At 41.2% G+C, this 23,403-nt stretch overlaps 1 protein-coding gene and 1 pseudogene across 10 annotated transcripts in view; one reads left to right on the forward strand and one right to left on the reverse strand.

The window, feature by feature from the left end:
• Positions 1-10,568: 10,568 nt before the first annotated feature.
• Positions 10,569-23,403, reverse strand: part of SEC22A (SEC22 homolog A, vesicle trafficking protein) — a 69,189-nt gene continuing 56,354 nt past the window's right edge. For 9 of the 10 annotated variants that reach the window (XM_041760937.1, XM_041760920.1, XM_041760979.1 and 6 more), the window contains one exon: positions 10,569-12,852. In XM_041760937.1, the coding sequence (XP_041616871.1) occupies positions 12,652-12,852 (201 nt within the window). In that variant the 3' untranslated portion in view covers positions 10,569-12,651. Of the gene's footprint in view, positions 12,853-20,510; positions 21,848-23,403 lie in introns of those variants that run through there. The other variant, XM_041760943.1, reaches the window with a different exon arrangement.
• Positions 14,646-20,368, forward strand: LOC121471980 (annotated as a pseudogene).

A 23,403-nucleotide genomic window follows, 5' to 3' on the forward strand; every position in this document is an offset into this window, starting at 1 on the left:
TTTAGACTATGCTAGTTGTATGCGTGTAAGAGACCCGCAAGCAAACGAAGATGCCGCTGGGGTGGGAGGGCAGGGACCCCGATTTGTCTTTTTGTATTTTTTATTTTGTATCATTGAAATCCTTGGAGATCTAACAAATATACCAAATTCTATATTTTGTAAATTATACTAGAAAACAGCTGTGCACAGCATTTGTACTGTATGTATGTCAACGTATGTACTGGTGTAGGTGTGTGTGTGTGTGTGTGTTTACGCTGTGGAACTGGTCACATGCAGGATGCCCGTTCCCTCACCTCAGATTCGGCAGTTTTGGGTTTTCCCAGGTCCAACCAGAGCAGTGAGCGTATGTCCTTTTGGGGTGCCCTGCGTTCAGAGTAAGTGGGAAGATGCACGTACACATGACCCCCCTCCCTAACACGTCACTTCCCTAAAGTTAAATGCAAATGGGTACGTTCCCCTCTCGGCCCGGCTGGAACTGAGGGAACCGGCCCCAACCTGCAGCAAACCACGGTCTCTTCTCCCTGGGATGTCAGTCGCCTGCTGCCTCTCTCAGCTGGCTCTCCCTCCGCAGACCAGAGGAAAGGGTAGAGCCCAGCTTCAACGTCTAAAAGACAAAGCTAGCAGAGATTTTGTTTAGTCTGGTTCTTGTTTTTTGGGGGAGGGGGCAGTTAAATTTATATATATATATATATATATATATATATATATAAATCACTTTTATACCCTACAAGGGTATAAAATGGAAACGGGCATGAAAGTGGAGAATGAACTATTATCCTAGAGATCTAGTCAGAGTCCTTGGGTCCCGTGCCCAGATCTTTTTGTTGCTTCTCAGGGCAGAAATGTCACCTCCCACCCGAGCTTGAAGGGGGTGGGGCGGCAGCTGCGAGACGTTCCCTTGATGCCTGCCCTGCACCACCCCTCACCGGACACGAGCACCGGCCTGCCCCTTCCACACACCATCTCTCGCCCCAGTGTGAGCACGGCTCTGAGAAGCAAAGCTTGCAGACCTAAACTGCCAGCCCAAGTCTGTCCATGCTTTTGCTGCTCCATCCTTCGAGTTCTGCATCGCCCCCCCCTCCCTTGCATCTCTTTGCAGGTGTGCAGGTGTGCAGGTGTGTGGGTGTGGGGGGGGCTGGCTCTCTCCATGGTGGTGTTCTCAAGTCCCCCCACCCCCCCATGGTACCCTCTGGTGGTGCCGGGTTTTGATTTTGCTTCTAACCTGAGTAACGTGTGTGCTGAGTTCCTCTGCTGGTCCCCCCGTCGGTGACGGTCTCCTCGGCCTCTTGGGGGCCCAGCCCCCCTATCCCAGCAGTGACTGGTGACACCGTGCAGTACTAGCTCTTCATTCCCTCCAAGGGTGTGCACTCTTTTTATTCCTGCTCTTGCAAAAACAGATACGATTATGATTTCCCATGGAAATTAAAACGTCTATTTAAATAATTTAACTATTAAACACTTTCACTGGTAACGTGTCCTGGTCTGATTTGCGGTCTGGGCCAACAACGGGCCTGGTTCCAGCCTGAAGAACGGTGCACTCAGCCCTTGGCGGGGCACCGGGGAGGGAGCCCCAGAGGGCAGAGACCGACCCCGAGTGGGGAACGGCACAGTGCTACGGAGAGAACATCCGCTAAGGACCATTGAGGCAGGCGAGAGGACACTGGTGGCCTTGGCGAGAGGGTAGTTCCCTGGACTGAGGAGTCAAGGGGACAAGGGACTGAGGATGGAACCAGAAAAGATCCAAGGTTGAGAAGAGGATGTTTTAAAACAGGTGAACCGTGATGAGGGAAAGAAAGTTGAAAATGACAAGAACACAGATCATGGAAAGGACCCGAGTGGCAGGGAGGGGAGGAGATGCAGGCGGGAGGGATGCTGGTTTGACCTGGAGAGCTAATACCCACGCCCACCGTTTGCTGGACACTGTGTGCCAGACACGGGGATAAGCACCACTTGATCCTCCTGGCCGCCACGTCACTGACGGACAGACAGAGGTGGAGTTACCTGCCCAACCTCGCACAACTGGTAACTAAGAGGAGATTCAAAGCAGGCCCATCGGCTCAGCACATGCAGGTAACTACCTGTGTGCCCCAGGAGGACTCTTACCTCCAGGTGGTAGGAAGGCGGTTCCCACCTGCCACAGCCATCAAATGTAGGGCCATGGTTGGGATCAGGAAATAAACCCAGGGGCTTGGTCAAGTGAACATGAAGGAGCCAGCAAAAGACCTCACTCCCGCGGTGGGGCGCCTGGGGGGCTCAGCTGGTTCAGCATCTGCTGATGCTGGGTTGGGTTCTGGGATCCAGCCCTGCTCAGGAGGGAGCCTGCTTCTCCCTCCCTCTGCCTGCCGCTCCCCCTGCTTGTGCTCACTGTTAAGTTCACCACCACCATCACCATCACCACCACCAAACTTCACTGGGTTCATTGCAACAATGTGCCACATGGGGGCACAGGTGTGGCAGCCCTGGTCCTAGGCAGGCCCCCTGCTCCAAGGAAGCGGGACAGCATCAGCAATGCTCCCAGTGTGCACGGCGAAGGGTGCGACTGTATAAAGCTCATGTCTGACTCTGAGAACTTTTCAGGTTAGGAAACAGGTTAGGAAACAATCAGGAAAGGAAACCAAATGAAAACGCCAACCTCAGAGGCTGACTGGACCATGTGGGCAGCACATCAGCTCCTGAAGAATCCCAACCCCACGGCAACTCGTGGAGGGCAAGCCCTCAGGCAGGCCCATGAAACCACGTGCGTGTGTATGCACACCCGGCGCACACCAGGGCAGTGAGGGAATGCAGCCCAGAACTTCCATGAGCCCTTCTCATCCCCATCTCTCTCTTTTTTTTTTAAAGATTTTATTTATTTACTCATGAGAGAGAGAGAGAGAGAGAGAGAGAGGGGCGCAGAGACACAGGCAGAGGGAGAAGCAGGCTCCATGCAGGGAGCCTGACGGGGGACTCGATCCCGGGTCTCCAGGATTCCGCCCTGGGCTGCAGGTGGCGCTAAACTGCTGCGCCACCGGGGCTGCCCCCCCATCCCCATTTCTATTGAGCTAATTGCAGAGAACACATTTGTGTCTCCCTTAGAGATTTATACTTTTCTTTTTTCTTAACAAAAGCATATTGTACCTGGAATGTTAATTAGCAAAACTTATTACCAAAGACCCCATTGGTAGGTTGTAGTGAGTTCCAAACACTGCTTTAACACCCACTGACAGCAAAGACCATTAAAACCAAGATCAGAAAAATAAATAATAATAATAATAATAATAATAATAATAATAATAATAGAACCAAGATCAGGGCAGCCTGGGTGGCTCAGTGGTTTAGTGCCTGCCTTCAGCCCAGGGCCTGATCCTGGAGTCCTGGAATCGAGTCCCACATCGGGCTCCCTGCATGGAGCCTGCTTCCCCCTCGGCGTGTGTCTCTGCCTCTCTCTCTCTCTCTCATGAATAAATAATTTTAAAAAACAAACAAGATCAGACTTGAGCCAACATCGTGATGATCTGACTGCAGAGGGGGGTTAGCAATGTTCGGGAAGGCACAGTGAAGCCTGGTGCACTGAGGAAGCTGAAGCTACATAGTCACCAAGTAGTCATGTTACTTTAAGACTTTAAAAAAATACATTTACAGAACTTTTCCAAAAGCAAGTATCACCTAAATGCCATACAGTCAAATGATGCCCGGAGGCTGTGGCTTTTGCGTGATAAGATGTGGGTGTTTTCCTTAATGTTGCAACCTGGCCAGGAGTTGCTAATTAGCAGAGAGTGAGCCTCTAGGGCTTGGAAAAGATGCTGAGCCCCTATCACTGCAGCGCGGGGCGGCCCTCTTGGGCACAGGGAGTACAATGCTCAGAAGCACGCAGCCACCTGCACGAGAGAGGGCAGAGGCAGGGATACACGCTGAAAACACACAGCTTTTGAATGTCCAAATCAAGATAATTCCTCACTGTGAAGACAACAAATGCTCTCCAGGTTGTATCCGGAAGGAAGGGGCTATCAAGTCTGGGCCATGCTGACCGCGACAAGCACCATGACTTAGCACAGGGATCAGGGGGCGAGTTGGAAGGGCTGGTGTGATCTGCGAAGGTGGGGGAAGAAGAGGGCACAGCAGCCCAGACAAGACCATGCCCCCCACCCCCTGCCTTCGGATGAACTTAATCCAAGGTGTACAAAGAGCTCGCCCATACATTTTCTCGCCTGTGCTTGTCCCCAGGCCCGGGAGGCAGGGGGAGAGAGGACTGGTGCCATCTCCTAGGCAGCTCTGATCCTCTAGGGCAAAAGGTATGACTCCGACCCACAGGCTCTTCTGTCCATTGTGCCTACCTGGCTGGGCACTGATGATCCTGCAGGGACAGAGGACCTGCCACTTCTCAAGGTTGACAACAGGTGAAGTCCATGGACTATAGTACTACAGCTTCTCTTAGCCTTTCGGATTCTCAAAAAAGCCCTTTTGAGGTCCCCCCCCCCCGCCCCGTCTCTGTCTTGGAATGAAAAATACGGTATTTGCTGTCTTCCTCTTGCCTCTCTTTCCTTCCCACCTGCAGGATCGCTGCTTCTCAAGAACAAAGCCCAGTCAGGCCATCGGAATGGCTGATGTCTAAGCTTCTTCTCTCCTCCAGCATTCTCAGATTCTACATATTTGTGTGAGCCTGTCCTATATCCAAGTGCTAGACCACAGTACGGCACAAACATAAACACGATGGAATTAGGATTCGAAGATCTTAAAGCCAAAGGCAGACAAATGAAATGAAAAGCATCACACCAAGGGGGATCCGTGGGAAGATCACCTTGAAACCAAAATTGCAAAACCCTGTGCTCTGACCTCCTCCAGACACCATGCCAGCCGTAGCAGCAGTAGCGGTGCGCAGCAGGCAGTGTGGCCAGTCCTTTCCTACCAAGGGCCCGGATGCATGCAGTGCAGAGCACCAGGTGATCAGTCTAGGTTCACAGACCCAGCAGAAGGTCCGGAGGATGGGATGAAGGTGAAAGACAATAAGGGGAGGGAGGGGATTGTCTAGGGCTGAGGGTAAAGCAGGCCCCTGTCCCAACTGGCTGGACAGCCCTAAACCTCACCCACAGAGGAGCCATCCCCTTACTTGCTGAATGCATCTTCATCCTCAGGGCCCCTTTCCTATCGCTGGTCTATGAGGCCTGTGAACTGAAGAGTTCTCACTGGAGTCCATGAGGGGCCTCTTCACTTTTTCTCCCCCTCAGCATAATTTCTAATTTAGACCTGCCTAGAATCTCTGGTTTGTCAGCATCTCTATTTTCCAATTTTGCAAAATTTGCTTCTGTGCATTGACTTTGTCAGTTAGCTAGAGTGGCACCTCCTGGCTCATGCAGGGTTTTTTTGTTTTTTTTTTCTTTCTTTCTTTTTTTTGAGGGCTGCATTTTGCATCGGACTCATCTTTTATGTTGCATCTGCACTTTTTAAGAGTGCCTTAGGCTTCACATGCCCAGCATTTATATATGCTATAGATACTATAGAAGTATCTATATCGTGGGTTGGAGGTTGCTGGTTTCATTCTGCCTTCCCTTGCTTCCCATCAAAGCACAGACCACACACACGCACACTCATGAAGGCCCCTACGGAGTGGTGGGCATTGGGGCGGCCACCATTCAAGGGCACCCGTTAGGTCAGATCAGAGGGTTCAAAGCAAACGATGTTGGGGCCACAGTGCAAGGACCACATTGGACAAGATGAGATTCCCAGAGGCACCTTCCCCCCTCTTGATGGTGCTCCAGCGCCTGGGAGACTGTGAGGTCCTGGAGAGCCCAGTCTACCACTTCCAGGCTGCATGGCACTGGACAACTTAATCCTGCTCACTTACCTCAGATGGATTTTGTTAAGCTCACACAACCTGTAAAGAAAGCACCTGATGTACACCAGGTGCTTGGCAAGCATGAGTCGCTCTGTTCCCTTCTCTTCTCATTGAATGCATCCCCACTGCCCTGCCCAGAAGTCTGTAACCAAAAGCTTGCCAGGGCAGGCAACACGTCTGCTAGACATTCCAATAAGATGCTTTGCTGGTGATCTCTGAAAAACGTTGTACAATGTCTATTTAGGGCCATTTGCAATGTAAAAGACTCATTACCTTGAAAGTAACAGTAACACCAAGACAGACCATAATGCTATGGACCACGCTGTCCTAGCACTCACTGTGCCAAGCTCTAAGTACTCTAGATTTATTGACTCAAATACTCACAGTAACACCTTGCCCAAGGTACTATTATTTTCCTCACTTTACAGATGAGGAAATGGAGGTAGAGAGACTATGTGGCTTACTGAGGTCATGATACCAGTACAGACAGCTAGGGAGTCTGACTCCAAATTCATAATCACTATTCAAAATTGCAAAGTTATGTTCTATTTTTGTTTAATGTTTTCAGATATAGAGACCACTTAATGAAGAAATTTCCATAAAATTACTTTATATCAAAGAACCAATCAATTCTGTTCTTCAGTTAGAAAAAGTAAATGCTTGAGGGGCACTGGCGTGGCTCAGTTAAGCATCTGACTCTTGGTTTCAGCTCAGGTCATGGTCTTGGGGTCATGGGGTCGAGCCCAGGTTGGGCTCTGCGCTCAGTGGGGAGTCTCCTTGGGTTCTCTCTCCCCCTCTCCCTTTCCCTGCTTGTGTGCTCTAGAATAAATAAATCTTAAGGAAAAAAATAAAAATAAAAAAGAGGGGTACCTGGGTGACTCAATTGATTAAGCGACTACCTTTGGCTCAGGTCAATGATCCCAGAGTCCTGGGCTCAGCCAGGAGCCTGCTTCTCCCTCTCCTCCCTGCTCTGCTCTCTCTTGCTATCTGTCTCTCTCTCAATAAATACAATCTTTTTAAAAAATTAAAAAAATAAAAATGTTTGTAACAAATGAATCACCAGTGAAACTTTAATATTCCGCAAGAGTCATGAATTCATGGGGTAGTCTTACCACAAAGACCAGACTGTATAGGTCCTTGCCCTAAAATCGAAGGCTCATTGAAGTCTCACCATACCCCCTGCGGCCGTATGTCCCCATGTGGCATTACAGATGCAGGAATTTTAGGAAGCCGTTTTACTCAGTCTAGAATATCCACACTGCAGCAGTTGGCACTGACCAATCTCTAATTTAAAAAGTAACGTAGATTACTCATATATATACGTTCCAATACATACTCCTTATATACTTCGACGTATTTCCATGTTGTCCAGCTTCACGGTACATGGTGGTTAAGAGCACCAGTTCTGAATAAGACTGATCCGGACTGAAGTCTTGGCACCACCACATGAGCTAGACTGTGACTGAGGTCAAGTCCCTTACCCCTTCAGGCCTCAGGTGCTTTGTCTATAGAGGAGAGCCTACAGAAAGGCCTTCTGGGAGGCTGACGTGCTCCTCGTACACGGTGCCACTTGCTGTGACAGGCGGTTGTGTCGGCTCTGTCCGCACTGCTGCTAGAACAAGAGCAGCCCAGGGGCCGTCACTCGCACCCATACAAAGAGAATATTCTTCCTGAGGTTCCGCAGCACAGAAATATGAACACCAACTTTTGAATCATTTAAGCCTGAACGTCAGGTGTGAACGTCTGTTTCCTCGGGTGAAGGTGAGATGGCTCCACCCCATCCCCAAGGCTGCCCTAAGGATGAACCATGTAGGAGGACCGAGCCCTGGCCCTCCAACGGCGCTCCAAGTGCCACCATTAGTCCCAGGCACCGGAGGAATTCAAAGTAGAAGGCCAAATATTATTTGCTCACCTTTTGGCAAGGTCCTCGACAGCCCAGCCTCTGGCACAAATAGGCAAGCCATCAGGGCAGAGCTGGGGAGGGCCTGCCAGGACCAAACGGGAAACAGAGCTTCTGAGTCCTGTTCCCTCCCCTCAGAGGGCCACTGAACGTGCTCCTGTTCAGGGACACCTGCATGGCTGTGCTGTGCTGCGCAGGAGAAAAGGGCAAATAGCACCCGTGGGTGAGGTGGGGCTGAAAATACTGTTTGTTACCAAGGAAATAGCGGGAGCAATTCATAAGGCTAGGGTATTAAGTACAGGAACTGAGAACTAAGCCTATTCTTTCTCTCCTTGAGTTTCCTACAGTGTCCAATTGTGCTAAGTAAGGCTATTTGTTATATACTGGCACTGCCGACGCAGGAGAAAAACACGTACACGGCATCAAGAGAACTCACTGTTCACAAGCAAGGAGGGTACCAGCCACAGGGTTTGCAACCACACGGCGCTTCACGCTGTGACTTCATCTGTGAAATAAAGTAATCTAGAAAGCCTGGCCACTCAAGGAGGACGTTTCAACAGTGGCAGCCAGACACCGTTTCTCTTTGAAAAGTTCATTGCTCAAACAGGAGGCTGCAATACGGCAGCACTGAACAGCAGTCCTAGAACACTGATGATCGGACACCGCTAGCCCTCATCAATAGCACTATTAGAGATAGCTCTCAGCCCGTTCAGCCTTTACACACAAACTCATTCACAACCCCTGGAGTTGGAGAGGTTTCTTTTATTAACTTTAAGGTAGCATATTACTAAAGCCAATTAAAACTAAAAATCAGGTCTGATTTTACTACAGCATTTCCTTAGAGATGATAAAGCAGGAAAACACAAAGAAGGCTTGCCCAGAGACAAAGCTGGCAGCCCTGAGGAGTTACCTATAATCTGTGGTAAGGCCAAATGTTCAATTTGATCAAGTGGGTTGCTTTTGACACAGATGATCCTTGAACACAGGTTTGAGCTGTGCAGGGTCTCTTACATACGGACTTTTTAATTATTACAGTACTATAAAATGTATTTTCCTTAAGATTTTCTTAAATTTTTCTCTTATTATAAAAGAATAAAGTATATAATACATATAACATATAAAATGTGTTGACTGCTTATGTTATCAGTAAAGCTTCCAGTAAGTTGTAGGCTATTAGTAGTTAAGTAGTTATGAATGGATTTTTGACTACACAGGGAGGGAGGAGTTGGTGCCCCTAAACCCTGTGTTGTTCAAGGTCAAACTGCAATTTATTCGTTCTTTTACTATATACTCCATGATAGCTCTAACTTTTAAAATGAACAAAAAGTTTCTTAAACTGAAAACCACATACATACACATATGCACACTTTGCTGTGTCTCTTGGAAATCCAATAGCTCAGGGTGGGGTCCCCAGGTTACTTATCAAAACTTTTGGAATAAAGGCCAAGCAACTCCCTTTTGGTGGGCAGTTAATCTCAGCAGGAAGCACTTCTGTGACATGGAGGTTAAGGCTCATATGACAAATCTGCTCTGTGAAGCCTTCACAAATCAAGTCTAATGAGATTCCAGACATGGCCTAAGAGAAAAGGGGCCAGCCATTTCTCCAGACTAGATTCCTCTGTGAAAAAGACCACACTTAATACAAAATAAATGTGCTAACCCAGGGACAGCACATTCACTTTATATAAATTATAAAATTACAAAATTAGGCAAAGATTCTCCATGTCTCCAGGCATTTGTCTCAAGTGGATTCTCAAGCTTTAACACATACCTAATTAGGGCTTAGGATAAGAATTTTTCCTTATGGGAACAAAATCCTCTATTAACCACACTAAAAATCCTTAAATGAAAGACTGAAACTGGTACAAGTTGAGGATTCAAGGCACAATCTTAATATGCAAATGTCTAGAGGAGGTGAGGATCTGTTCATTTTAGGATTTAAGTGCATTTTTACCAAAATCCCTCCAGAAGAAGTCTCCCCTGAGGCACTGGTGTCCTCTGACTTACCAGACAGAGCTAGAGTGACATGAAACTTGTTTCCCTTTCTTCTAGCCATGACTTCCAAGAAGTTCAAGAGTCAAATTATACACTTGATAATAGCAACATGTTCACTTTTCCTTTCATTTTCACTGATTTTGTTTTCTTCCCTTCGGTTCATATTTTATTACCATTGTACAGGTCTTATTTGGGTATGGTGCTTCAAATTCTTTTGGGAAAGATGTCAGGTATAAATACATTGCAAATACAGACCGAAAAGCAAGCATATATTGTGATTACTTTTAGGATACAAAACAAAGCATCTATGCCTTCATGGCACGCCTTCATAAAAAAGCAGCATTTCAGAATTACCTTAATAAATACCTAAATTCGACACTAGCAGGCCGGAGAGCTCATTAAGTCCCCAATTCCCCAATTTTACACCAAGAACAGACCTATTCCCTGAGTACAACCTTAGTTATCTTCATCAGTCCCCACTCTGGTGGGGAAGAACCCTAAGGCTAAAGGATTAGAAACTGTCTATGCTTACTTATTAGCTCTGTGACCCTAGGTAAGTCATTAACATCTGATTAGCTCAGTTTCCTCCTTCATAACAAGAGGGCAACTAATTCTCTTCCAACACTGCAAAACTCATTATGATTAGGTAAATGCAGACTTGTTCTTAAAAGTACAGTATATATGGAAGATATTATACTATCATACACATTAGAAGCCTAATGAGCTTAAGAGCTTTATACTCGTGGCAAAAACTTTTCATTCCAAATTCATAGTTTCTTTGGCAACAACATGATAGAAGCAGAGAAGTCAATATAAACACTCAGTGATGCAGACACCAAATAATGAAAGAAAGCATTTCTATACATAAAACATGATTTATGCCTATTTTCATTTTTTACATTAAGATGTAAACATCCCATTATCCAAAATAGCTGGTGAAAAAACAACAAAAACAGAAAATAAATTAAGCCTTTAAAGACAGTTGGTGAGTTTTAAAGTGTCCTTGCTGAATGATCCAAATACCAAACACAATAACTCAACAATAGGGAGAACCAAACTGAACCAAACAGGTTGAGAGAGCTATAAAGATTCAACATATAGCAAAATCACAAGAGAACTCTTCTTGTTTTAACCATTAGTTCAGAAAAATCTTTCTAAACTGAACCACTTCACTTTCCTGGCTCTGTAAATACAAAATGCCAAACACAAATCAATTTTATTTTGATGATTTAGGATCATGTAGTATATCTTGGGGTAGCTTTCAGAATATATATAATTTCTGTCAGTTTTGTTAGAGGCAGAAAACTGAAATGAACTAGAATTTCCTGTTTTAAATAAATCCCTGATATTACAAACTTATTGTCTTCCCTTTGCCTCATTCTCCTAAAAGGGGAGTGCAGCAAAAAAGGTTCTAGTTAGGCAAGATTTTACAGTTACAGACATCCTACATATATGGGGTTCAGGCAACCATGGTAGTTCAAGGATTTTACCCCTCTGGACCATTCTGCTTAATTAATACTCTCAGTAATATGAATTATATGGAACGGGTCCACTGTTTTTCTGGATATCAAATTTCAGTGCCTTATGTATTCTTTGCTTGGAATCTCTTCTTTGAAAACAAAGGAAAATCATTAATGAAGGTGCCTTCCAAAACCAGGAGAGTTGCCGATTTTGCTAATGGAATCAAACTGTGCTTCCTATATCAATTCATAACTGTTCGAACAACCTTTGTAATGTTATCAAAAAGCAAACAGGTTCTCTAAGATACTAGGGGCTGAACTCCTCAAAGCCATTAAACAATAAAAGAATTGCTGGGAGCTAATACAGTTCAGTATTTCCATGGAGCAGGACCCATACCATTGGTGGCACACCAGAGGATTTTAGGTGGTATACAACACAGAACTAAATAATGCAGAATCACAGTGAGAATGTCATTCCCTTTACAATTTTATTTTATTCTTCTGATAATTCCACAGAGAGAGCCCCATTTTGGTGCTGGGTAACATCTCTCTCACTGGAACAAAGAGCAGACTTCTTGGGTTCAGAGCCTTGGGAGGCATTAGTATCTAGTTAGAACTGGATAACATTTTTTGTTTTATTTTGTAGTTATTCACGGTAAATTGATGCTGGTTTTCCTCTTGGAGTAGAGATTCGTTTGTTTTTGAACTATTTTAAGATTTAAAAGATAAATACTAAGAAACAATAGTAAATGTAATATTCAGGTGATTGAAGTTTGGGAAACGATGGCTATAATGTAACAAATCATGTTTGAAAAATGATTTCAAAAGAAACTATAAACAGGGGCTAGAAAGAAAACATGTTACTTGTTTTCAATACTTGTGCTGATCTAGAGATGAGCTCATAAAAGCCTTCTCCTACATCAAGCGACTCCAGAGTAATATTCAAACAAACATACAAAAGGAAAAAGAACCAATTCCACACCATCCTGGACTTTATAAACTTAGTACCATAAATGTGCAAATAATCTGATATTTAGCAAGTTGTTTTAAACATAAACTTCACAGCATCTTTTTATTTGGGCTATACTCATGCCTCACAAAGGCAAACCCAGGTTGTAGAGTTCCTGCTTGGTCCTCAGAGCATGTACCACACATATTTTTTGATTGAACTCTTCAGAAGGATTCAGGACTGCTGGCCAAGTCTTCCAGTAGCTTCTGACTGTTCTTCCACTGTTGTGGCCCTGTAGAGAGAAGTCTCCTCCTCTTCTGAATAATAATAATCTCATGGCTAACATGAGGAGTTTGCCTAGCAGGTACTGCATGCTCCCAGGCATGCCATGCTGACTTAAAACAAAAAGGATAGTTGGAGAGAAAGAAAGCAGAGCTTCTTGATTGTGGTGAACAGTTTCTTCATCACAGTGGCAGTTAAGATAGGCTCCCTCCTTTTTCCTTGGAAGCCAGGGCAGTATGTCTGAAGGATGGTGTCAGACATCATAATCAGGAGCCTTGCCCTGGGCCTGCCTTAGCCATATCTGTAGCGTAACAAACGCTCCCACAGTCACGTGAAAGAAAAGCTGCCACAGGTTGCGCAGTTCATAGAGATACATGTTGCATAGACAGATTAAACCAAAAGTCAAAAAAGATTTGACATTCCGCCAGCTGGTGTAGTAGACAAGTAAATAACACTGTTCAAAATATAAAATGACAGATGATTAGGGTTACAAGAAAAGAAATAGATGCTTCTACTATAAAATTTTAACAGGCCACAGAGTAGAATATAAGTGTGGAATAAGGGGATTTTTCATCTACAGATAAGATAATGTAACCTCTTTAAGACATTCAGCTATGAAAGCTCTACAGCTTGAAAGGAAAACAGATTTTTCCTTTTATGTTTTTCATTTGTCAAAAGATACAACATTTTGTATCATATTTAAAATGGAGTTACAACTGGATGACTCCCTTGCAACCAGGCTGAACACATTCCTCAAGGTGACAGGCAACTATGAAGTATTCTCAGGGTCTGAGGGGATTCCATCTACCATTCTTACCCTAGAAAAGTACCAAAAACAAACCACAGCAAAATGGACTCTCATATAACTTGAATCTGCATGTTAATGAAATCCACAAATATCTACTAATCCCCCTAAGTGCAAAGAACTAAGCAAGATAGAGTATTTGAGTGAGCATTTGAGGTAGAATTTATTCAACAGATGTTTATTGAGGGCCAGCTAAGAGTTAGACATTGTTCTTTAACTTCAAATAACCAAATAAAGCCCTTGCTCACATGGAGCTTACATTCCAGTGGAGAAAGAAAGATATATACATATATATATGCATATAATACATATAATATATAAAAGATTATAATAAAATATAAATTATATATTAAAATATAATATAGAAATATAAAAGGTTATATATGTATATAATATATAAAAGATTATACATATGTATGTATGTATCTAAAATACCAAATAGTTATATCTTAAAAGATGGAACAAGAGGACAGAGGATGATGTAGTAAGTGCTATTTTAGAAAATATAGTAAAAAAAAATATCCCCCACAAGCCCCAAATCCTGGCATTCACCTTTTCCTGCTTTACTATTCTCCATAATATAACTATAAACACACTTTAAAATATGCTTGCTTAATTTGTTATATATTCTTCCAAAAGGATCTATGTTTTTCATGAGATGTGAGATTTCTGTCTTGTTCATTCATTTATCTCCAGTGCCCATAACACTGCCTGGCACACAAATAAAAATCTGCTGAATGAATGAACAGTGTCCTAGAAGATATCTAGAATTCACAATCTGTTAAATATAGGATTTATATGTGATTACAAAGTCTTAAGAAAGAAGCACAGGTCTTGTGTGAAATTCTATCCAGGCTTCACTATAGGAAGGACGTTAAGGTGTCTGCAACAATTGCAGAAAGAATGTGGAAATGTTCTGTTAAATCTGTTTAGTTCTTATACAAATTAGGACTCTGCCTACTTAAAAAAGAAGGCTGCTATCCAAACAAAATGAACGGTAAGTACTTATTTTGAGTGATTTTCATTGTGTAAAAAAGCTGGAAAAATAATTTTTCCTTTTGAAATAATTTTAGACCTAGAGAAGAGTTGTAAAAATAGTAGAGTTCTTGTACACCCTTCACCCTGCTCCCTCTAAGAATATCCCCTTGCATAATTTCAGGATGCTCATCAAACCACAAAATTAACATTGATATGATACTGTAGACGGATCTACAGACTTTATTGGAATTTTGCCAGCTGTCTTATTAAGGTTGTTTTCTGGTCCAGAATCCAATCCAGGATTCCCTAGAGCATTTAGCTGTCTTATCTCTTCAAATCTGCTATAGCTCCTCAAGTCATTGTTTTTCATGACTTTGACAGTCTAAAGAGTATCAATCAGTTATTTTGTAGAATGTCCTTTAATTTTGGCTTGCCTGATACTGTCTCAAGACTAAAGTGAGAACATGCAGTTTGGGCAAGAATACTACAGAGGTGATGTGCAATATGTCTTATAATTGGTGATGTTAACTTTGATCTCTCAGTAAAGTGGTGTCTGACACATTTCTCCATGGTAAAGTTACTATTTTTCTCTTTGAATTAGTAAGTTATCTTGTGGGAGGACAAATAAAGACATTCTCAGGTGAAAGAGAGAATTTGACACTTACAGATGCACCCTAAAAGAATGGCTAAAGGAAGATCTCAGAGCAGAGAGGAAACAATAAAAGAGAAACCCTGAAAGAACACTGGGAAAGCAAAAAGAACAGTCAGCAACATAATATAATAGGTTCTCCTTCTCTTGAGATTTCTAAATTATATTTGATGACTGAAGTAAAAATTCATAACACTGTCTGATGTGGCTCTAAATATTTGTAGAGGAAATATTTAAGACAATTATAAACAGAGGAGGGCAAAGGGACATAAAAGGAGATATAGTTTCTATGTTTCACCTGAACTAGTAAAAGGACAATACCAAAAAACCGTATAACGCAATACCTAGAGCAATCAGTTAAAACTATACCAAGGGGGTACCTGGGTGGCTCAGTCAGTTAGGTGTCCTACTCTTGATTTCAGCTCATGTCATAATCTCACAGTTGTGAGATGGAGTCCATACTGAGCATGGAGGCTAAGATTCTCTCTCCCTCGCCCTCGGCCCCTTCCAATCTCTTGCACACGTGTATACAAACTCATTTTCTCTCTCAAAAAAGAAAACTACACAAAGAAATAAACTTAAAAACACCACAAATAAATCAAAATGGAGTTCTACAAAATGTTCAAGTAACCCACAGGAAGATTTAGGAAAAAGAAAACATAAAAATGAAAACCATAAAACAAAAAATAAGATGGCAAACTTAGGCTCTAATACATCAATGATTACATTAAAAGTAATGGTGTAGGGCAGCCCGGGTGGCTCAGCGGTTTAGCACTGCTTTCAGCTCAGGGTGTGATCCTGGGGGCCTGGGATCGAGTCCCACATCGGGCTCCCTGCAATGAGGCCTGCTTTTCCCTCTGCTTGTGTGTCTGCCTCTCTCTGCCTCTGTCTCTCGTGAGAAAATAAATAAATAAATAAAAGTAATGGTGTAAATACAACAAATAAAAAAAGTTTTTAATCTTCTACCAGAAACTCACTTCAAATGATATAGGGAAGGTGGAAGTAAAAAGACAGAGGATATATTATGCAAACATTAATCAGAAGAAAACAGAAATTACTATATTAGTACCAGATAAATATAAAAATATTTCCAAAAAGAGAGAGGGCTAAAGAGACTATAAATCGCATATTATATAGATCAACCCACCATGAAGGCAATAATGCCAAATGTGTATGAGCCAAACAACAGAGCTACAAAATATGCAAAGCAAAAACTGATATATTAAAATGAGAAATATACCAATCCACAATTACACTTGAAAACTCCAAGGGATCCCTGGGTGGCTCAGTGGTTTAGCGCCTGCCTTTGGCCCAGGGAGTGATCTTGGAGTCCCAGGATCGAGTCCCACGTCAGGCTCCCAGCATGGAGCCTGCTTCTCCCTCCTCCTGTGTCTCTGCCTCTCTCTCTCTCTATCATAAATAAGTAAGTAAGTAAGTAAGTAAATAAATAAATAAATACATACATACATAAATATATAAATAATTAATTAATTAATTAATTAATTTAAAAAAAAGAGAAAATTCCAGTACTCCTCTCTCAACCGATAAGACTAAATAGAAAATCAACTAGGATACAGAAACACTGAACACCATCAACCATTGGATCTAGTTGACATTTACAGAGCACTTACTCAGCTGCAGTAGAATACACATTCTGTTTAACTGCTCATGGAACATATACCAAGACAGACCATATTCTGAGCCAAAGAATAAATCTCAACAAATTTAAAAGAACTGAAACCACACAGAGTGTTTTCAACCACAGTAAAATCAAACTAGAAATCAATAATGGAAAGAAAACTGGAAAATCTCCAAACTCTTGGAAGCGAAACATTAATTCCAAATAATCCATAATCCATAGATCAAAGAGGAAGCCACAAGAAAAAAAAGTTTTTAAATACATTGAATTAAATGAAAATAAAAATCCTCTTGTAAAAAGCCCAAATACCCACTGACTGATGAATAGATAAAGAAGATGTGGAGTGTATGGGTATATGTGTGTGTGTGTAGATATTCTGTTTTAATATATATATATTTTTATATATATATATTCTATTTTATATATATATTCTATTTTATATATTCTATTCTATATATTTTTTATTTTGTATATATATAAACATATATATGTATATATAAACATACATGTATATATAGAAACATATATACACACACACACATATATTCCATTATATATATATATATATCCATCCCATTATATGTGTATGTAATGCTCCATTTATATAATGGAATATTACTCAGCCATAAAAAAGAATGAAATCTTACCATTTGCAATTTGCAATGACATGAATAGAGCCAGAAATTATTATGCTAAGTGAACTAAGCCAGTCAAAGAAAGGTAAATACCTCATAGATCTCATTTATATGTGGAATTTAAGAAACAAAACAGATGAAATGGGAAGGGGGGAATGAGGCAAACCTGGAAACAGACTCTTAACCACAGAGAACAAACAGGGTTGCTGGAAAGGAGGCGGGCAGAGGGATGGGTGAAATAGGTGATGGGGACTAAGGAGGGCACTTGTGATGAACACTGGGTGTTGTATTTCAATAATGAATCACTAGATTCTACACCTGAAACCAGTATTACACCTATATTAACTATATAAAATTTAAAAAAAACTTGAGGAAGAAAAAAATAAAAATTTTAATGAAAAAAATGTAACATATCAAAATTTATGGGACACAGATAATGGTGTTCAAAGAGAGAAATATTTAACACTAAAAATATATATTACAAAAGAGAAAATTCTCAATTATCAAAGCTCCCATCGCAAAAGCCAAAATAAGAGCCAAATAAACCGGGGATCCCTGGGTGGCGCAGCGGTTTGGCGCCTGCCTTTGGCCCAGGGCGCGATCCTGGAGACCCGGGATCGAATCCCACGTCGGGCTCCCGGTGCATGGAGCCTGCTCTGCCTGTGTCTCTGTCTCTGCCTCTCTCTCTCTCTGTGACTATCATAAATAAAAAGGAAAAAAAAAATTTAAAAAAAAATAAAGCAACTTCTAATCAGGTAATGATGCAGATCTCTTTGCTTATTCAAAATATATACCAATTATTTAAAAAAAAAAAAAAAAAAAGCCAAATAAACCAAAGCAAGCATGAAGAAGGAAATAATAAAGAGTAGAAATCAATAGAACTGAATATACAAAAAAAACCCAACAAAACAAAGAGCAGGTTCTTTGAAAAGTTCAATTAATAAGTAAGTCTGACAAAGAAAAAGAGAAGATACAATATGAGGAATGAAACAGAGTATTAGGGACACCTGGGTGGCTCAGTGGTTGAGCATCTGCCTTCGGCCCAGGTCATGACCCTGGGATCCTAGGATCAAGTCCCACATCGGGCTCCCTACAGGGAGCCTGCTTCTGCCTCTGCCTATGTCTCTCATGAATGAATAAAATCTTTTTTTCTTTTTTTTTTTTTTAAAGAAACAGAATATTACTACAGTACTACAGATCATACAGACATCAAAAGGATAGTTAAGGGATACTCAACCAACTCTACACACATAAACTTGATAATGAAATAGACCACTTCATCATAAAATACAAACTATCATAAGTCATGTATTATGAGAAAGATAATCCGAGTAACTATGTAACTATTAGGAAAATGGAACTTAATATAGATTATATAGTCATGGTAATCAATACCATGTGGTACTGGCAGAGAGACTGACACATACATCAAAAAAAGAGAATACAAAACTCAGAAATAGGCTCACACAAATATGTCCAACTGATGTATGACAAAGATGCAAAAGTAATTCAGTGGAGAAAAAAAAAAAACCTTTTTTAAAAAAATGGAGCAACTGACCATTCATCCATAAGCCAAAACAACAACAAAGTTCAAAAAACAGAGGGGTGGTAATTTGTGCGGAGGCCACTACACTCCCCAGCGACCTCCCAGTGACTCGCCACCTAAGCAGCACCTTAGCGAAGATCGTGGAGATCGAAGCCGAGATGGCTTGGACTCAAAAGAACAAGGCCACCGCACACCACCTAGGGCTGCTGAAGGCTCGTAAGAGAGCCCCGCTAAGCTTCGTAAAAATCTCATTACCCCAAAAGGTGGTGGTGGTGGTGGTGGTGGTGGGCCAGGAGAAGGTTTTGATGTGGCCAAGACAGGTGATGCTCGAATTGGGTTTGTGGGTTTTCCATCAGTGGGGAAGTCAACACTGCTTAGTAACCTGGCAGGGGTATATTCTGGGGTGGTAGCCTATGAGTTCACTACTCTGACTACTGTGCCTGGTGTTATCAGATACAAAGGTGCCAAGATCCAGCTCCTGGATCTTCCAGGTATCATTGAGGGTGCCAAGGATGGGAAAGGTAGAGGCCGTCAAGTCATTGCAGTGGCCCGAACGTGTAACTTGGATCCTGATTGTTCTGGATGTCTTGCAACCCTTGGGACATAAAAAGATAATTGAAAATGAGCTGGAAGGCTTTGACATTCGCTTGAACAGCAAACCCCCCAACAATGCCTTTAAGAAGAAGGACAAAGGAGGCATTAATCTCACAGCCACTTGCCCTCAGAGCAAGATGGATGCTGAGACTGTGAAGAGCATTCTGGCTGAATCCAAAATTCACAATGCTGATGTGACTGCGTAGTGATGCCACAGCAGACGACCTCATCCATGTGGTGGAAGGAAACAGAGTTTATATCCCTTGTATCTATGTGCTGAATAAGATTGATCAGATCTCCATTGAGGAATTGTATATCATCTATAAGGGGCCCTACTGTGTACCCATTTCTGCCCATCACCACCAGAATTTTGATGACCTATTGAAAAAGATCTGGGACTATCTGAAACTAGTAAGGATTTACACCAAACCCAAAGGCCAACTGCCAGACTATACATCTCCAGTGGTGCTGCCTTATTCCAGGACTACAGCGGAGGATTTCTGCATGAAGATTCACAAAAATCTTATCAAAGAATTTAAATATGCTCTGGTCTGGGGTCTATCTGTGAAAGATAATCCTCAAAAAGTGGGTAAAGTTGGAGGACAAGGATGTCATTCAGATTGTAAAGAAGTGAAACCTTCCCTTCTGCCCATCTGCTGGTCCAACCATAGCAGCTTATCCCATGACCAAGCACCCTATCCCAAACCCCTTCCGGCTTTGGCAGCCAGTGGATCAGGTATCAGGGGAGGGAGATGGAGGCCCTCAAACTGGAACTTTACTTGTCCTACCTTGGCATCACCTTATAAATTCAACTGCATAAAGGACCTGGTAGGCCAGCCAGCTATGTGCAAAACAAAAGTCCAAAAAACAAAAACAAAACCAAGAAACACAAGCCCCTTAATCTAATCATCTAAGTCTCAAATTTCATATAATCTTATACAAAATTTAATTAAAAATGGGTCATGAACTTAAATGTAAAACATAAAACTAAAACTTTAAGAAAACAAAGAAAATCTTCAGGGGGTAGGGGTAGGGAAAGAGTTCTTAGACTTGAATCAATGGAATTATAATAGCATATGGTGACAGATGGTTGCTACACTGTGGTGAGCATAGCAAAAGGTATAAACTTGTGGAATCACTATGTTGTACATCTGAAACTATACTTCAATTAAAAAAAAAAAGTTCTTAGACTAGATACCACAAACATTTTCCATAAAAGAAAAAACCTGATAAAATGAACTTTATCAAAATTAAAAACTTTCGCTCTGCAAAAGACCTGGTTAAAAAGGATGAAAAGACAAGCTACAGACTGGGATAAGATACTTGCAAATTATATTTCTGTCATAGGACTTATGTCTAGAACTCTCAAACTTGACAGCAAAAAACAAATGATCCAATTACAAAATAGGCAAAAAAACATGAAAAGACATTTCATCCAAGAGGACACATAGATAACAAATAAGTACATGAAACAATATTCAACATCATTAGCCATTAGAGAAACGCAAATTAACCAATGTGAGGGATCACTACACACCTAACAGAATGGCTAAAATAAAAAAGTGATAACAAATGCTGGAGAGGATGTCGGAGAAACTAGATCACTCCTACAATGCTGATATGAGTGATGTAAAATGTAAAAATGTAAATGTAAAATGGAATTCTACTCTGGAGAACTGTGTCTATCTCAATAAAACTAACCACACAACTACTACAAGACCTAGCAATTACCCTCCTGAGCATTTATCTCAGAGAAATGAAGACATGTTCACACAGATACCTGTACATGAATGTTTATAGCAGCTTCATTTATAATAGCCCCAAACTGGAAACAACCCAGATGTCCTTCAATGGGTGAATGATTAAACAAAATATGGTACATCCATACCCTGGAATACCATTCACCAACAAAAAGCAACAAAAAATCGTTGATAAATGCAAGAACCTGGATAAATCTCCAGAGAATTATATATGAATAAAATAATGCCAATCACAAAAGGTTCATACTATATGGTTCCATTTACATAACATGACCTAAAATTAGGAAATTACAGAAATGGAGAACACATTAGTGGCTGCCAGAGATTAAGGGGCAGAAGGGAAGTGGATGTGGCTATAAAGAGGCAAACAAAGGCTACTTGTGGTAATAAAACTTTTCTCTGTCTTGCCAGCATTGACATCAACATCCTGGCTGAGATAATGTATTATAGTTGTGCAAGATGGTACTACTGGGGGAAATCCAGGTAAAGGTTATGTATCTCTTTTACAACAACTACAATTATCTCAAAATAAAAAGTTTAATAAGAAAAACAACTTTACACTCACATATTTGTCTGCAACTTATTTTATAAACAACTAACAGACACATTATATGCATGCACATACAAAACGAGAGTGTAATATAGAAAGAATTGCAAAATGTTAATAATTGGTGTCTCTAAGTATACTAGTGTTTCAACTTGTCAGAAAGTTTTCAAAATAAGCACTGCGGGGGAAAAAAGAACAGTCTCTAGTTTCCAGATCCTTTGATTTCCTCTTCCAATGTTCCACAGCAAGATTACTCCTATCTGACTGAGCTGTGTGTGTCCATAAGTACCCAGAACCTGGAGAAAAAGGCAACAAAACCATGGAGTCGTAGCCTTTGAGGTCTGATCTAAAGGGAATGAAAAAAATACCCTGAAGATGGAACATGTTACAGGATAAAACATGGTATGTTTTACCGTGGAAAAAACTAGCATTATTATCACTCTGGCTCAAGCATATTTGGAAAGCAAACAGTTTCATGCCGGTCAGTGAGAAAATTGGCTTTTTGCTTTTCTTTTTTAAAGCATGAATCCAATTAACTTCTCTCAAGTAAAAGAACACGTGAGTGACAGTGCTCCTCTCAAAACTATTAGCTGTCCTGGGAAATATAATAGAGGTGTGCCTCATGCAGATGGGGCCCGAGTCACTGACTGACTATAGGAACTGGCTAGGCCTCAGTGAAAAATGGCAACAATAACAAGATTAGCGTGGTACTTTCTGTGAGGGTTTAATGGACACAAGGAATATAAAGAGCTTATCAGCACAACTAAGAGCTCATTTCATTTTGCTGTTATTAGTAGTATTTAAAATTATTTCATTAAGGCCTTTGATAAAAAATCATTTAAAAAATGTAAATATATTAAAATAATTTTATTAAAGCAAAACAGCCAAAAGTACATTTTACAAGAATTACTCATGAAATTATTTTAAAGTTAACATTTACCTCATTGTTTTAGAATATGAAATAATGCATGTTAAGTTATAAAACTGTAATTTCAAAGCATTATAAATATAGTAATTTTCAAAGCATTATACAAATATAGTAATTTTGCTTACAAACAGCGTAATATAGTGGGATGAATATGATATTTAAAATAAAAAAAAAACAAAGTCAAATCCTGACTCTACTGCTTACTAGCTATGTGATTTCTCAAACTGCCTCAGATTTCTCATTTTCAAAAATGAGATGATGTCTTCTGTGTGATAGGGCTATAGAGATTATAGTTTAAAATCTACACAAAACACTTCATAAAATTAAAGTACTTATGACATTAACAAATACAAGTGTTCACATTTCCTGCATGAAATGTCATTCATTATAATTAAATCTGTCAAACTGGATAGAAAATTTCTAAATACAAATGCTTAAGAAAAATTAGAGGATTAAAAAAATAGGGCCACTTGAAACTAAAATTTCTCATCCATCTTTATATAAAGTCAAATGCATATATTCAAAGTATTTCACCAGAGACTTCTACTGAGTTTTTAGATAGCCTTAAGTTTGCAGTCCTGAATCTTTATAACATTCTTTCTATGCAAGCCAGAGAAATGTGTCACTTATAAACGTTACATCAAAAGGTCTGCTTGCCTTACCACATTTCAGCAAAGACATTCCTCTTACTTCTCAGGAATGCCAGGACCTAGCTCCCTATCACCAGGTGCAAAACCTCCTGGCTCTGTAAGTCTCTCGTATCTATCCTGTCTTCAAGTCCTTGCAGGCTTCCTCCAAAGTGTCCTTCCCTCACCCCCCATCCCTACTGCCTTTACCAGAGTTTCTTCTTTCATTGCCTTCTGCCTTAAGTAAGGGAATCACCTTCAACTAATTTCCTTTCTTCCAATTTCTCTATTCTGGCAA

The sequence above is a fragment of the Vulpes lagopus genome, chromosome 1 (assembly GCF_018345385.1).
Source record: "Vulpes lagopus strain Blue_001 chromosome 1, ASM1834538v1, whole genome shotgun sequence".
Classification (NCBI taxonomy): domain Eukaryota; kingdom Metazoa; phylum Chordata; class Mammalia; order Carnivora; family Canidae; genus Vulpes; species Vulpes lagopus.